Raw genomic sequence first — 13,274 nt, forward strand, 5'->3', positions numbered from 1 at the left:
CTGTAGATTTCTATGGGTTGAACAAAGCCTGCAAAAAACGGTAACTAATCTTTTATCAAGTTTTTTACAAACTGTAGGTTTTCGGCTAAAATGAATAATCTGAAAGTGTCGTACATGTACATGTTTGTACATTCTATGCAGTTCTTGCTCAGCAATTAAACTGAAAATATTGTGCTTTAACATGGAACGCCATCACATACCATTGGCTGAGATGAATAGAGCTGTAGGGCTTCTTCAAGGTGGCATGCGACAAAATGATGTAGCTCTTCGTTTGGGGGTCTCCCAAAGTGTTATCAGTCGATTGTGGCGGCGTTTCCGTGAAACTGGCAGTCCAGCCGAACAACATCCAGGGCGAGGATGCGCTACAACTGCAGTTCAAGATCGATTTTTGGTCTTAACCGCAAGAAGACAACCGACAATCACAACATCTGAGTTGGTTAACGTGTTGCAGCAGACGCACCAGGTAACCATTGGTCGTGATACTGTCAGAAATCGACTGCACGAAGCAGATCTCCATAACAGAAGACCACTTAGATGTCCACCTTTGTCGAGTGCTGTCAAGAACATCAAAACTGGGATGCAAATGATTGGGCCACAGTTTTGTTTACAGACGAATCCAGATTTGGATTTCATCCAGATTCTCGTCGAGTAAGACTGTGGAGACGACCTGGAAATAATGAACGTTTGAGACACGTCCAGGAAGTCCACACATACAGAGGTGGTACAGTAATACTATGGGGCGGAATCATGATCGGCGGCAGAACCGATCTCGTTTTTCCAAATCGCTCCCTCACAGCTCGACAGTACCTCTACACCATTCTTCTACCTATCGTCCGTCCGTTTGCTGGTGCTGTTGGTGAAAACTTCCACCTAATGCACGATAATGCTCGTCCACATGTCGCGCGTCTAGTGACTGACTGGCTCACCAACGAAGGAGTTGATGTATTGCCATGGCCAGCACAATCACCGGACCTGAATCCCATCGAGCATGTGTGGGACATGCTTCAACGAAGAATTACTCCGCATATGGGGAACATTCACACAACGTTTCAATTGAGAGAGCTTTTAATCGCTAGATGGGCAAATGTACCTCAACAAGACATTGACAATCCCATTTTGTCGATGCACGATAGATGTAGGGCCAAAATAAACCAGCGTGGAGGCCATACTTTGTACTGATTACAATTTTTTTTGTATTATGATTTTTTTTCGGGGTGCAAAGAAGAGCCATATTTTTTTTTAGTTTTGCTCATATGCGCACTCAGTATTTTTGACCATTTAATAAATTTTGTTGTAAGTTACATTCGTTTAATAATCACCCGTCAACTTTTTTCCCTAAAGCGATCTAAAAAAAAATTATTGCCATTTTTTAAAATATCCCTAGACTTTATATACATATATGGCTAATTTGAAGTAGTATAACAATATAACATTAAGAGTAAGAGGTCAAAATATAAAAAGAAAATCTAAAATTAATATATATGTAGAATGTATATACAAGTTTGAGTTACTATATAAAAATAACTATTAAGATTCCAATCTAAAAATGAACGAATATAAAGAATTTATGATATTATTACGATTAAATATATGTGTACATGTAAGTGGTCTATGTGTGTATTGAAAATGTCATCATGGGAATTTATGGTGAGCAATCAATATAGTAGTTAACAAAATTATTGTTTTTCTATTATTTTTTTTTCAGTTTTCAATTAGTGCACGAGTCTCATATCGATCAGATTGTTTCGTGATTGAAAAAATATTGTTTTTCAGAAAGCGGTATAAATAGATATTCCTTTGAATTATACTGTCAACCGACACATCGACTTGACTTTTTAGCGGGGTTATTCGTGATATTCTTCAGTTTACTTCGAGAGCGCGTTGAATAAACAGCTATACAACATGGAAGCTAGTTGTTCGGGAATCGTAAAGCGTCCGAAATTGTCACCATTAAATATAAATGAAAAAACAATGGTAATGAATGTAAATAAATGAAATAAAATGAATGAAATAAAATGTAAGGAGGAAGTAGTGCAAAAATGCGCGAGTATGACCGGTGCCAATAGATCGACAATTTTTAGAGTTCTCAAGGAACTCAAGGAAAACAACAACTTTTTCGAGCCGAAAGTATCCACTGGTAGAAAGTTTTTAGTTATCGATTCTGTTAGGAGAACAGTACACTCTTTTCACATAAAAAACGAAATACCTACATTAATTAAAGTTCTGTCAGTTATTCGTGAAGACAGTTTTTTTTTCCTGATATAAGAAGAACTCGATTATGGAAGATATTGAATAAGCTGAATTTCACTTTTGGAAAGCAAGATAGAAAGAGCATGTTAATAGAAAAATCAGAGATTGTAGAATGGAGAAGAAACTATTCAAGTGAAATAAAGAAAGCCAGAGCACTAGGTGATTCTATTTTTTATTTGGATGAAACATGGGTCTATGAGGATCATACCGTCTCGAAGGTTTGGCAAAAGTGAAAGACAATCCTTTATGGAAGGTTGGTCCACTGGTCCGCAATTTACCACAGTAGACGAGTCGAAAAGCTGTCGACGTTGAGTTGAAGGAAAGCAGATATTACTAAGTGGTTACAAATGAAAGCTATTCCTTTTGAATCGACCATGTTAAAAGCGGAGCTCCACGACTTGGCTAAACGTCATAAGTCAAAATTCGTCAGGTATGTTACCGATGAGATGGCGAAAACTAAAGCTTGTCGCTAACCTGTCCGGTACAGCACAGCACGGCGCTGTCCGTCGCCTGATGGCGACGGGTAGTAGCATCGCCCACTTGTCCAGCGACAACCAGCATACAACCAGCTGTTCGATTTCAAGGGAAATACGCTCTTTGAGGATTTTCCTGTCTTCAAAAACAGTACTCCTCTAACTGAAATTCAAACAGTCCGATTAATGTGTCGAGAAAGAAAATGCATGGAAAAACTCGAAATATTTACTTTTTTCAAACAATAATGTTGGATAATAAATGTGAAAATAGTTCTGGTTTCGTTGATAAATAAATAAAATCTGAAAAATACTGAGTTGTTCAATCATCAAATTTTTTTTTCTCTAGATTACAATTTTCAATTCTTCTTCAATTTAGAATCGGTTCTTCTTGAACAGAACAAGTTTCTGAATATAAAATAAGCAGTTAGCAAGAAACTGGCACCGATGCATAGAAGCAGCAAAAGGATATCCACCATGTAATATTGATACCACGTTAAATTCAAAGCTGCCACTCTCAGATGTGGAGCTCCTTTATGTCGGATGATATATTCGATCCAATATGTCGCCAGGTCCATAGGTTTCACCTTTCTATCGTGCATAATTGCTGATCTCTTTTTCGCATTTTCTCTATACCTGAAAATAGATGAAGTAATCAGTTCTAGAATTACAAAAAATATTCATTTCGACGTAATATTTTCGAAATAGAGTGATAATGATAATAATAATAACAAATAAGTTGCTGCCACAAATATGCTTGCCATTTCAATCTTACTCCTTTCGTTTGGAGTAGTGAAGTGGACTCGGGAGAAGCTGTATGAACTCGACGTAAAGATCCGAAAAATGATGCATCTCTATAGGAGGTTGCATTCCAAATCGTCAATTCCACGGTTGTATTTCCCGCGACAACAGGGAGGCCGTGGACTTTTGGGTTTGGAGTGTCTACATGACAGAATGGTACTGGTTACAGCCTGTGAAGTCGTCAGGAGTTCGGATCCCCTTTTCTGCATGATCCGTGACTATGAGAGAACAGGAATTGGATCATTTTTTTTTTCAGGGCAGCTGCCCGAGCAGCTGGTGAACCCGATTTAGTTTTCCACACTAAGAGAGCCGCAGAGATCACTCCTTCGGAAACACAAGCCAATGCATAGGGTCTTCTTCAACAATATTGAAGACCTTGGCTTATCAAAGGTCCTAACCTTCGCTTTCCTCAGGTCAACTGGGCTGAAGTCGGAAACTGAGTCTACCGTAGTCGCGTGATGGGCATAGAGGTTCCTGATATATGATGCAGGGCCTACCGCGAGGCGTCTGAAACCCTGCTGGACATGCTGTCAGCATGTCCAGCATAGACGGTCTTGGTCTATATCCATCGATATAACGCGGTCCTGAGAGTGATTAATCACCACCTACGGCACTTTTACGGTACAGACGAGACGCCGATGTTGCTCTATGCTCCGGGGTATAATGAATCCGTTATGGTAAACAGGAAGTGCCAAATTTATTGGAACCATTCATTTCTCACCCTCAGGCTTATACAAGTTAATGAGCCTGATTTAGTTTTTGTTGACCACCAGAGCAAGACGATCTTTGTCGTGAAGATGTCAGCTCTTGGTGAGACAAATATCGTCCGGAAAGAGAAGAAAAACGGATTAAATATCGAGATTTTCGCTACGCAGACTCTATCTAGACCACTCTGTCAAGATGATTGTTCTGATTATTGGAGTCCTTGGTGGAATGATACCTCCTTTACTCTTGAATCCCAAAATCATGCGGAACAAATAGAAGGCTGTCATTCTCGGCTCACTACGCTTGCACAGAGCACATGATTCTCGGACCCAATAACCACTCACCCCACTGCGTGGGGATGGGTTGTTGGTTGATAATGCTGGCGCGCCCTCCTAAATGTATCAATGTATCGGGGCTTCGTGATAGAGGGCCTGATCAGGTTCTATACCACCCCATTGTCATTTTCTGGTGATGTCTGGAATTTGAACCTAGGTTCAAACTTCAGACATCAACAGAAGATGGCAAATGAGACTTAGCCAAAACGTCTTGAAAATAATCTTCATGAGGATCAAAAACACAGAACGATTAATGAAACCTGGAAAAACAGCCCATCATATATCAGTGATTATTGGTGATTAAGTAGGTATAAAAAAATTAGAGGAAAGAATTTACATTTAGTATGGTATTTACTACGAAAAAGTTACTGTACTAGGGAAATTTGTCGTGATATTTTTAAAATAACATAACATAACTTCGTGACGTTATGAAAGAAAAAGGTGCTTCGTCTCAAAATGTTATCCTATACATTGCTGGTGAGGTGTTAAAACAAATGTCTTGTACCGAAACTTCGAAGTACACCATTGAAGTGTATACTTATGATGCACTGTTTGGAACCTTTGGTGTAGTAATGAATATTACTGGAGTTTTTTCCCAACACCAAATCGTTATTTTCAACACCTCGACACGTGTTTCGATCACCAAGTGATCATCTTCAAAGAGGAAGTTTTAATCTTCCTTGGTGATCGACACACGTGTCGAGGTGTTGAAAATAACGATTTGGTGTTGGAAAAAAACTCCAGTAATATTCATTGAAGTGTATAGGTTAAATTTCATGGCATTTCTTCATATATCACGTTGTGTTGTGTTCCTATGAATTATATATTTCAATTCCATACGAATTTTTAAGACACAAACTAAATGAGAAAACATTATTTTCTTGTATTTCAGTGTTCACTTATAGTAGTTGTTTTCAAAGTTTGTACCTGAAAAAAACTTCTGGCCATGGTTTACTTGTTTATTTGTAGTTGTTTTCATTCTGCCTTTTTTTAGAAGTTTCAAGAACTGAAAAACTAATGAACTAATCACCCCCAAAAATATTTCACTTTCAATTCAACTGACTAAACTTACTTTGGATTATTCAGAAGTTCATATAGAGCTTCGGATACATCTTTCTCGGTTAGTTCGGATATTGATAAAGATAAAGCATATCCCCCTGCAACCGCTTTTGCAGAATTTATTCTTTGATCTCCATAAACGGGTAATGCTAGAACTGGAACACCATAATAGATTGTCTCTATTGTACTGAGCAGTCCGCCATGAGTGATGAAAAGCTTCACATTGGGATGAGCTGTAAAGAAATCCAATAAGATGAAAGAGTTTGTGACCAACAGTACTAGGAATATTTAGTTCGGAAACTAATGAATTGATTAAGTTCCATTGGAACATAATTAAGCATCGCCAAATCACAAGAAATAATAACATTGTTATTATTTATTTGTTTGCCTAGCACTGAAGTGCTTATTTATTAGCACTCTTTTCAGTACTCTGATGAATGATCTGAATTTCTTGTTTCAAAAAATATACAGGAGTGGTTCTGTTTCAGTTTTATCAGTATGAATTCAAATAATATGGAAGTATTCATAGGTTCCTGTAATAATTCAATGTGCTTCCAAAAAGGCAAACCACAATCAATATTAGTGAATATAACAACAAAAACTCAACATCCTACGACAGATGAATATACAAGTATCTTTTTTTAATCAGTATTTTTTTTTTATTTCATTCATATGAATTCACAATCATTTCGAGTATTGAAGCAATATGTGTCAATGAACCAACTTTTTTTTAAGAACAAAATACAAGCACTACGAGAATATCCTTAAGGCGCTCTCAGGGCGATGCCTGTACGAAAGTGGCGATACACATTGGATTTAAATTGCTGGAGATTAAATCCATTTGGAAAAACGTTCTCAGGAAGTTAATAATAATAATAATAATAATATACCCTCAGAATCAATCGAGGGTATAACTGTGGCACCCCCGGAAACCGGAGGCACAAGGTCACCCATTTGTTTCATATGGATGATATTAAACTTTGTGCCTCTGGAGAGAAGGATCTCCATCAGTCCTTGAGGGTTGTGGAAGAGTACACGCATGCTATCGGGATGAAATTCGGGATAGACAAATGTGCAATGGTCCATCTCAAAAGAGGACGATGCGAGGACTACGGAGAGGATGTGCAGCTCGTAGATGGAAGCATCTTACACCATCTGGATGCCGGAGAGACGTATACTTACCTCGGGGTGGAACAACTCCACTCACAAGAAGTAACAGTAGTGAAAAACTCTCTCCGCGGCAAGTATCAGCACAAACTTCGACAGATCTAGTCATCGGAACTGTCGGGGAAGAACAAAGTTGCTGCAACAAATATGCTTGCCGTTCCAATCTTACTCTACTCGTTTGGAGTAGTGAAGTGGACTCGGGAGGAGCTGTATCAACTCGACTTAAAGACCTGAAAAATGATGCATCTCAATAGAGTTTGCATCCCAAATCGTCCGTTTCACGGTTGTACTTCCCCCGACAACAGGGAGGCCGTGGACTTTTGAGTTTGGAGTGTCTACATGACAGAATGGTGCTGGATACAGCCTGTAAAGTCGTCAGGAGTTCGGACCCCCTTCTCTGCATGGTCCGTGACCATGAGAGAGCAGGAATTGGAGCATTTCTCTTTAAGGCAGCTGCCCGAGCAGCTGATGAACTCGTTATAGTTTTCGACACTGAACGAGGTGACCACAACTCTGTCACCGAGTTGGAACTTGTTAACCAAAAAACTCAGATGAAAGCCGCAAAGATCACCTTACTTCTGCGGAAACACAAGGATAAGTCAATGCATGGGGTCTTCTTCAATAACATTGGAGACCTTGGCTTATCAATGCGCCTGACCTTCGCTTTTCTCAGGTCGAGTGGGCTGAAGTCGGAAACTGAGGGGTTCATCATGGCTTGCCAGGATGGTGTCTTCAACACCTTAGTCTACCGCAGTCGCATGATGGGTATATAGGTTCCTGAAACAAGGTGCAGGCCCTGCCGCGAGGCGCCTGAGACCCTAATGCATTTGATATCAGCATGTCCAGCATATGCGGTCTCGGCCTATATCCATCGACATAACGCGGCTCTAAAGAGTGCTATACTACCATCTACGGCACTCTTACGGTATTGACGAGACACCGGTGTTGCCCTACACTCTGGGGGATATTGAATCCATTGTGGGGATCCATTTTTGGGATAAATTTGGCACTTCTCGTTCCCAGAACTACCAAATTTATTGGAATTATTCGTTCCCCACCCTCAGGCTTATACAAACTGAAAAGCCTGATGTAGTCCTTCTCGACCACCAGACCAAGACGATATTTGTCGTGGAGTTTTCAGCTCCTGGCGAGATGAATATCGTCAGAAAAGAGGAGGAAAAACGGATAAAATATCGAGATTTTCTCTTCGAACTCCGCAGACTCTATCCAGATCACTCTGTCAAGATGGTTGTTCTGATTATTGGAGTCCTTGGTGGAATGATGTCTTCTCTACTCTCGAATCTTAAAATCATACCAGCTTGCCGCACTAAGGCAGAACTCTTAGCCGCACAGATGCAGAAGGCTGTCGTTCTTGGCTCTCTGCGCCTGCTCAGGCACATGATTCTCGGACCCAATGATTACTTACCCCACGGTGTGAGGAGTGGTCATTGGTTTATAATACTGGCGCACCCTCCCGAATGTATCAGGGCTTCGGGGGATAGGGCCTGACCAGCGCACACTACGGGGAAAAAAATAATAATATGTCTTTATTATTTTCCACAAACAGTACATCTATATTAAAAACTTTTTTTTTCAATTTGGAAAATAAAGAGCTAAGTTCATTTTCTCCATTGAAGCAGTCACTTACTTCATCAGGAATATGTTCTTCCATTTAACTCTATATAGCATTTTTTTCCTCAATGATGATAAAGTAGTGAGTATAGACAATATATATACACTACATAAATTAGATTAATATCTATAGTGAGGTTACAAGGGAACACAGAAGAGCAAGTTATGATAAAACTGATTTTTATTTTTTTAAGTAGGAAATTTTTATAATTTGACTTGAAACTTGTAATACTGAGATTTTGCAAGGATTTAGGAATGGAGTTGCGTAACTTATAAATTTGATATGTGAAGGAACGTCTGAATGTTTCCGTTTCAATTGCCGGTGGAGATAACAAACCTCCGAATATCAAATTCAAGTTGTGCACATCCGTTCATTTATTTATTTTGTTAGGATTTAATGGGATATCAACCTTTGTTTTCTTTGAGTTTCCTCTGAGGTCATTTATTAAGGACCAAATCTCTTTAATTTTGTTAATTAATTCTCCAATTGTGTTTTTGTAATACATTTTCTTTGCCAACCTGATAGTTGATTTATAAATTTTACGGTACCTCGTGAGGTACCGTATAAATGAAATATTATAAATATCCTTATACCGATGCGCTTGAAATATGATAGTCATTTGAGGTAATTAGGCGCCTATTTAGCCATGACTAGATTGAAATTATCAGGTCCAGGGGCGTCTCAGTGGGCACCGAAACTAATAATATTGGGAAAAAAATGTACCTTTTTTCAATCCATTAGATCAACTAAGAAAAATTAGTAATTTGTATTCTCTTTTGTTTTCTCCATAACGTTGGAGCCACTCTCATGTTTTTCATTCGAAATAATCAATGATTACGTCATTACTGGAAGGTAGGTCACCATGCACATCAAATTAATATTTAGAAAAACAGTAAATCTTATTTCATTAGTTTGGACTTCCATCATCTAATATGTGTCCACTATGATTCCAAATTTATCCATAGGCAAAAAAGTTCAAATGAGCTGCATGTATATTGTCCAAACTTCCGTAGAGATACGCAACACATACAAACTTGAAATTAGGAGGAAAACTGTCAACACCCGCCAAACGGTCAACTCCCGATAAAACGGATGAAAAGTCCAGTCATCACTTTAAGACGATACTATCAATTTTATTTTGTATCTTGATCATTTCATTCCACGTTTTATTGCCTGATATAACTGATATTTTAGCTATTCATCTAATTTTCTTTGTTCTGTTATAGATTTGGAATCATATTAGACCATGAAACATTGTCAACCACTTTCAAACGAAAGTAAATCTTATATATTAAAATAAGGTGAGTGAGATTTCATAATTTTTTTTTATGTATTCCTTCCATACTGTGATGTTAGTTTTTCTAAATCACCAATCACATTTAAGACTTACCCAGAATATCTTGCTGCGGAAACCACTTGGCAATTCTAACATTCTCAGGTTTACCAGGAAGATGATCTTCATCCCATTTCCACAGTACCTTTTGTTTCAGTTTTCCTAAGGCAGACAATAAAGCTTGTTTACTGTCCTGACTCATGTCCGAGGGTTTCAAATTGGAACCCATGCTGAAGTATACAACCCCATCTTTTGCACTGTCACAGAACTCTTGGAGATCTTTAGGTAAACTTTTCGGGGGATTCACGTGATATCCACCGATATTCACCATATTGGGCACATATGGTACTGGATCATTAATACTTTCGTGTGCGTTTAAGAGCACAAGAGATACATTTGTAATGAGTCCATTATCATCAACACACTTGGGAAAATGTTTTCTTGCTAGTTCTATTTGAGTCGGAAGGAAAGAAAACCTGTGATTGAGATCCTTAGCTAGATACATCAATAGATTCACAAAGCGTTGCCACATATTCATACTGCTTGAGTAAGTCAGGAATAAATCTGGTATATACGATGAAGGTGATGGATTCCCTACTAACGAGTTCACCCAGTAGTTGGATGATAAAGTACTGAATACCACCAAAGGAGTCTGATAGTGGCAAGCCAGTACTCCCAAACCAGCGTCAACAAATAATTCAACAATGACCAGATCGAACTTTTTACCGGATTCAAGCAGTTTTTTGAAGTTATCACTAGCAAAAGTAGAGTTTGTAGCTGACTTTCCAATATAGTTCATGCTTTTCATATTCAAAAATGGGTTAACTTTCCCGAATTTGAATAAGTTAATTTTCCGATGAGCACCTGCAAATTTTTCAAACAATAGTTATTCAATTCATTCATTCAACTACATTACATTTTATGATGTTTTTAGCATTTCAACCATATTCTAGTAAAATTTACACAAATGAACACAAACATAACAATATAAAAACATGAGGAACATGAGAAACAGGAACAGAACCATGAAGTAAAATCGAGTATGAGGCTTTCAGGTGAGGAGTCATGATTGAAGAGAACAAAAGCCAGGCTGGTAAGCCGTGGTGGAATAGTACCTGAAGTATCTAACGTTTCGTTTCCTACTGCGGCATACATCATCAGTTGTAAATGCGTTGACTGCGGGGTCGAAGGTCATAAATCGAAGTATCAGCCACAATTGACTGACCAGCTACGTGTTCACTCGTATTCATAATTTCAGAAGGTGGTGGGAGTCATTGTGGTGAGGCTGATGAGGGGGAGGGGGTAGGGAAGATGGCGGAGTGTCCGTGCAAATTCCCACTCCTGATTGGTCCGCTATTTTGTTGGGTCGTTCTGATTGATATGCACTGTTACTCGGTGGTTCTGATTGATTCACATTGTTGATAGGTATGCTTCTGACAGAATGTCGATCGGAGTGGTTTCTTTCCCATTTCGGGCTTTTTCGAGTACTGCCAGGTTCTGTTAACCATTCTGTTAACCGTAGAATTGAACAGGAGAGCAACTTCTTCGTCTTTTATCACGTGGTCTGTTTATACTTGTACATGATGTACAATTACGGATTGCTTGAGGTAACATCTTCTCTTGTGATCTTTGATCCTGATGTTGATGCTGTGTTTAATAGTTGCTATGTAAACTGAGCCACAGGAGAAGGGAATCCTGTAATACTGGCGGATGTCAGGGGTTCTCTTTTGTCTTTAGCCGATCTGATAGTGTTGCGTAATTGATTAGTTGGCTTAGTCTCGATGTTATGACGTTTTAACAGTTTTCCGATGCCAACCACTGGCGACAGCATGGTTGGAATGAGGTATAGCACTTTGGATTTTTTCGCTGTAAAACCATTGACCTGTAGAGCTTGGTCTAGAAGATGAAATTCGTCTTCAAGAAGATGTGGTTAACAAATTCTGGTGGCACCATCAACAAGTGTTTTCGACACAGAATGTTTTTGATCTGGATGGTGGTATGAGTTCATGTTGAGAAAAAAATTCAGTCACAAAAGCATCCAGTCTCAGTCATAGGCTATTTTCCACCCTCCCAAAGATATCGTATAGAGATGAAAAGAATGCGGGACAAGATAGGTATTATTAAAATCAGAAGTTGTTTCGAGAGAGAAAGTAATTATTTTCTATTTGAATGTTTGTCAGGTGCAGGGGTAGTGTTTGAGGTGCAAAAATTAAAAGTTGAAGAAATGTTGACAATTGCAGATGCCTTTGCAATTTCTGTTTTTTTATCTGGTCATCAATAATTTCAATAGCTGATACTTACTTGATTGGGCTTGCGTGTTTCCCTCCAGTACAATATTTGAGTACTTTCCATTATTGGGTGGATTTTTATCTTCGTAGGGACTCACCATCGTGACATCATGTCCCGCCTCTGTTAATCCCCTAGCTAGTGCATTTCCTAGAATAAAATGGCTTGGCGCAGGCATAGGAAAAACAACCAAAATATTAAAGCAGTTTCCAAAACATGTCATTTGAAGTAAGACAATTAAAAGGTATAAACTCTTCATTTTTCATTGAATAAAAACTATACTTCGAACATGCAACGTCTAATGGTGAATTGTATACCTAGCGAGATTTCGAAACGGTGTTGTGATATCGTATTGTTATCACTGATGTGAGTGAGCATGCATTTTTCTTTGATAAGCAGCACAGAGTCTGACTCAATTTTTTTGGCAATTTTTTTTGTTCACAACTATGTGTAGGCTCCAATTTAGTTATAAACTTTACTCCTGATATTCAGGGGTTTTGACATCCCTGAAATCAGAAAACTTCTCAAAATAAATCAAGCTAGAATACGGAAGTGAAAATTAGACTTTGATTGCCAAATTTCGACTTCAAATTCGAAATTTCCAGGTTGAAGTCATTGTATATGTGTGTGCATGTATGTATGACTTTCTGTGTTTCTCTTCATCAGATTGTATGTTCGTATATAGATAATTGTGTATAGTTTCGTGAAGGGTTGATTTTTTGATATAGGGAAAGTTTCATGAAAATGAGTTCAAAACTATCCCAAAATGCAGGGTGTTACATTTAAAAAAACTGGCCAATTTTTATATCTTCAGAATAACTCATCGATTCCGAACATCTTGTATAACATTTCGAAAATGTTACTCCTGAAAAGCGATGAAATGAAGTTTTAAAATCTGTTTTTCCGATAAGCAGCTGTCGCCCCCATACGAATGACAACTCTCAGAAGTTGAGAAACTTGTGCGAGCTAAGGACTAACGAGGTGTTACCTTTTAACGTGTGATTCCTGACACGGTTGCAGAGTCATCCCAACTTCAACCAGATAAATTCTCTCGTGAAAAATATCTGGTCGAGGCGGGAATCGAACCCACGGCCTTCCGATGGAGAGTCGGGCGCTCTACCACCGCGGCCAATTCCACAACAAATAGTCAATCATGCTTCATTTGTGTTTTCTATCAAACTTTTGAATTGTTGAGGAATCAGTTGAGAGCTGAATACCTAGTTTTTTTTGAGTAA

At 38.6% G+C, this 13,274-nt stretch overlaps 1 protein-coding gene and 1 long non-coding RNA gene across 2 annotated transcripts in view; one reads left to right on the plus strand and one right to left on the minus strand.

Annotated features, from left to right (window-relative positions):
* Window positions 1-10,173, plus strand: part of LOC141487255 (uncharacterized) — a 55,421-nt gene extending 45,248 nt beyond the window's left edge. The window contains exon 2 of the long non-coding RNA XR_012468291.1: window positions 9,647-10,173. This is a non-coding gene — a long non-coding RNA (uncharacterized lncRNA). The remainder of the gene's footprint in view (window positions 1-9,646) is intronic.
* Window positions 2,936-12,384, minus strand: LOC111502594 (UDP-glycosyltransferase UGT5). The gene is made up of 4 exons (XM_023156706.2): window positions 12,055-12,384; window positions 9,811-10,617; window positions 5,634-5,853; window positions 2,936-3,356 (listed from the first exon to the last, which is right to left on the minus strand). Exons 1-4 carry the CDS (start codon window positions 12,296-12,298, stop codon window positions 3,080-3,082), a joined length of 1,548 nt encoding a protein of 515 aa, XP_023012474.2. The 5' UTR covers window positions 12,299-12,384; the 3' UTR covers window positions 2,936-3,079.
* Between the last annotated feature and the right edge of the window lie 890 nt (window positions 12,385-13,274).

Source organism: Leptinotarsa decemlineata, unplaced genomic scaffold, assembly GCF_025532065.1.
Source record: "Leptinotarsa decemlineata unplaced genomic scaffold, Ldec_3_MD MMD2_tig00078422_RagTag_RagTag, whole genome shotgun sequence".
Classification (NCBI taxonomy): domain Eukaryota; kingdom Metazoa; phylum Arthropoda; class Insecta; order Coleoptera; family Chrysomelidae; genus Leptinotarsa; species Leptinotarsa decemlineata.

Bases quoted from the DNA above. Each gene is read 5' to 3' on its own strand.
- LOC111502594 (XM_023156706.2), bottom strand. From the start codon at position 12,298: ATGAAGAGTTTATACCTTTTAATTGTCTTACTTCAAATGACATGTTTT. The intron at 5,854-9,810 runs GTAAGTCTTAAA...ATTTCTTTACAG, and splicing joins TCCGCAGCAAGATATTCTGG to CTCATCCCAATGTGAAGCTT. The intron at 3,357-5,633 runs GTAAGTTTAGTC...ATCTATTTTCAG, and splicing joins GAACTTCTGAATAATCCAAA to GTATAGAGAAAATGCGAAAA.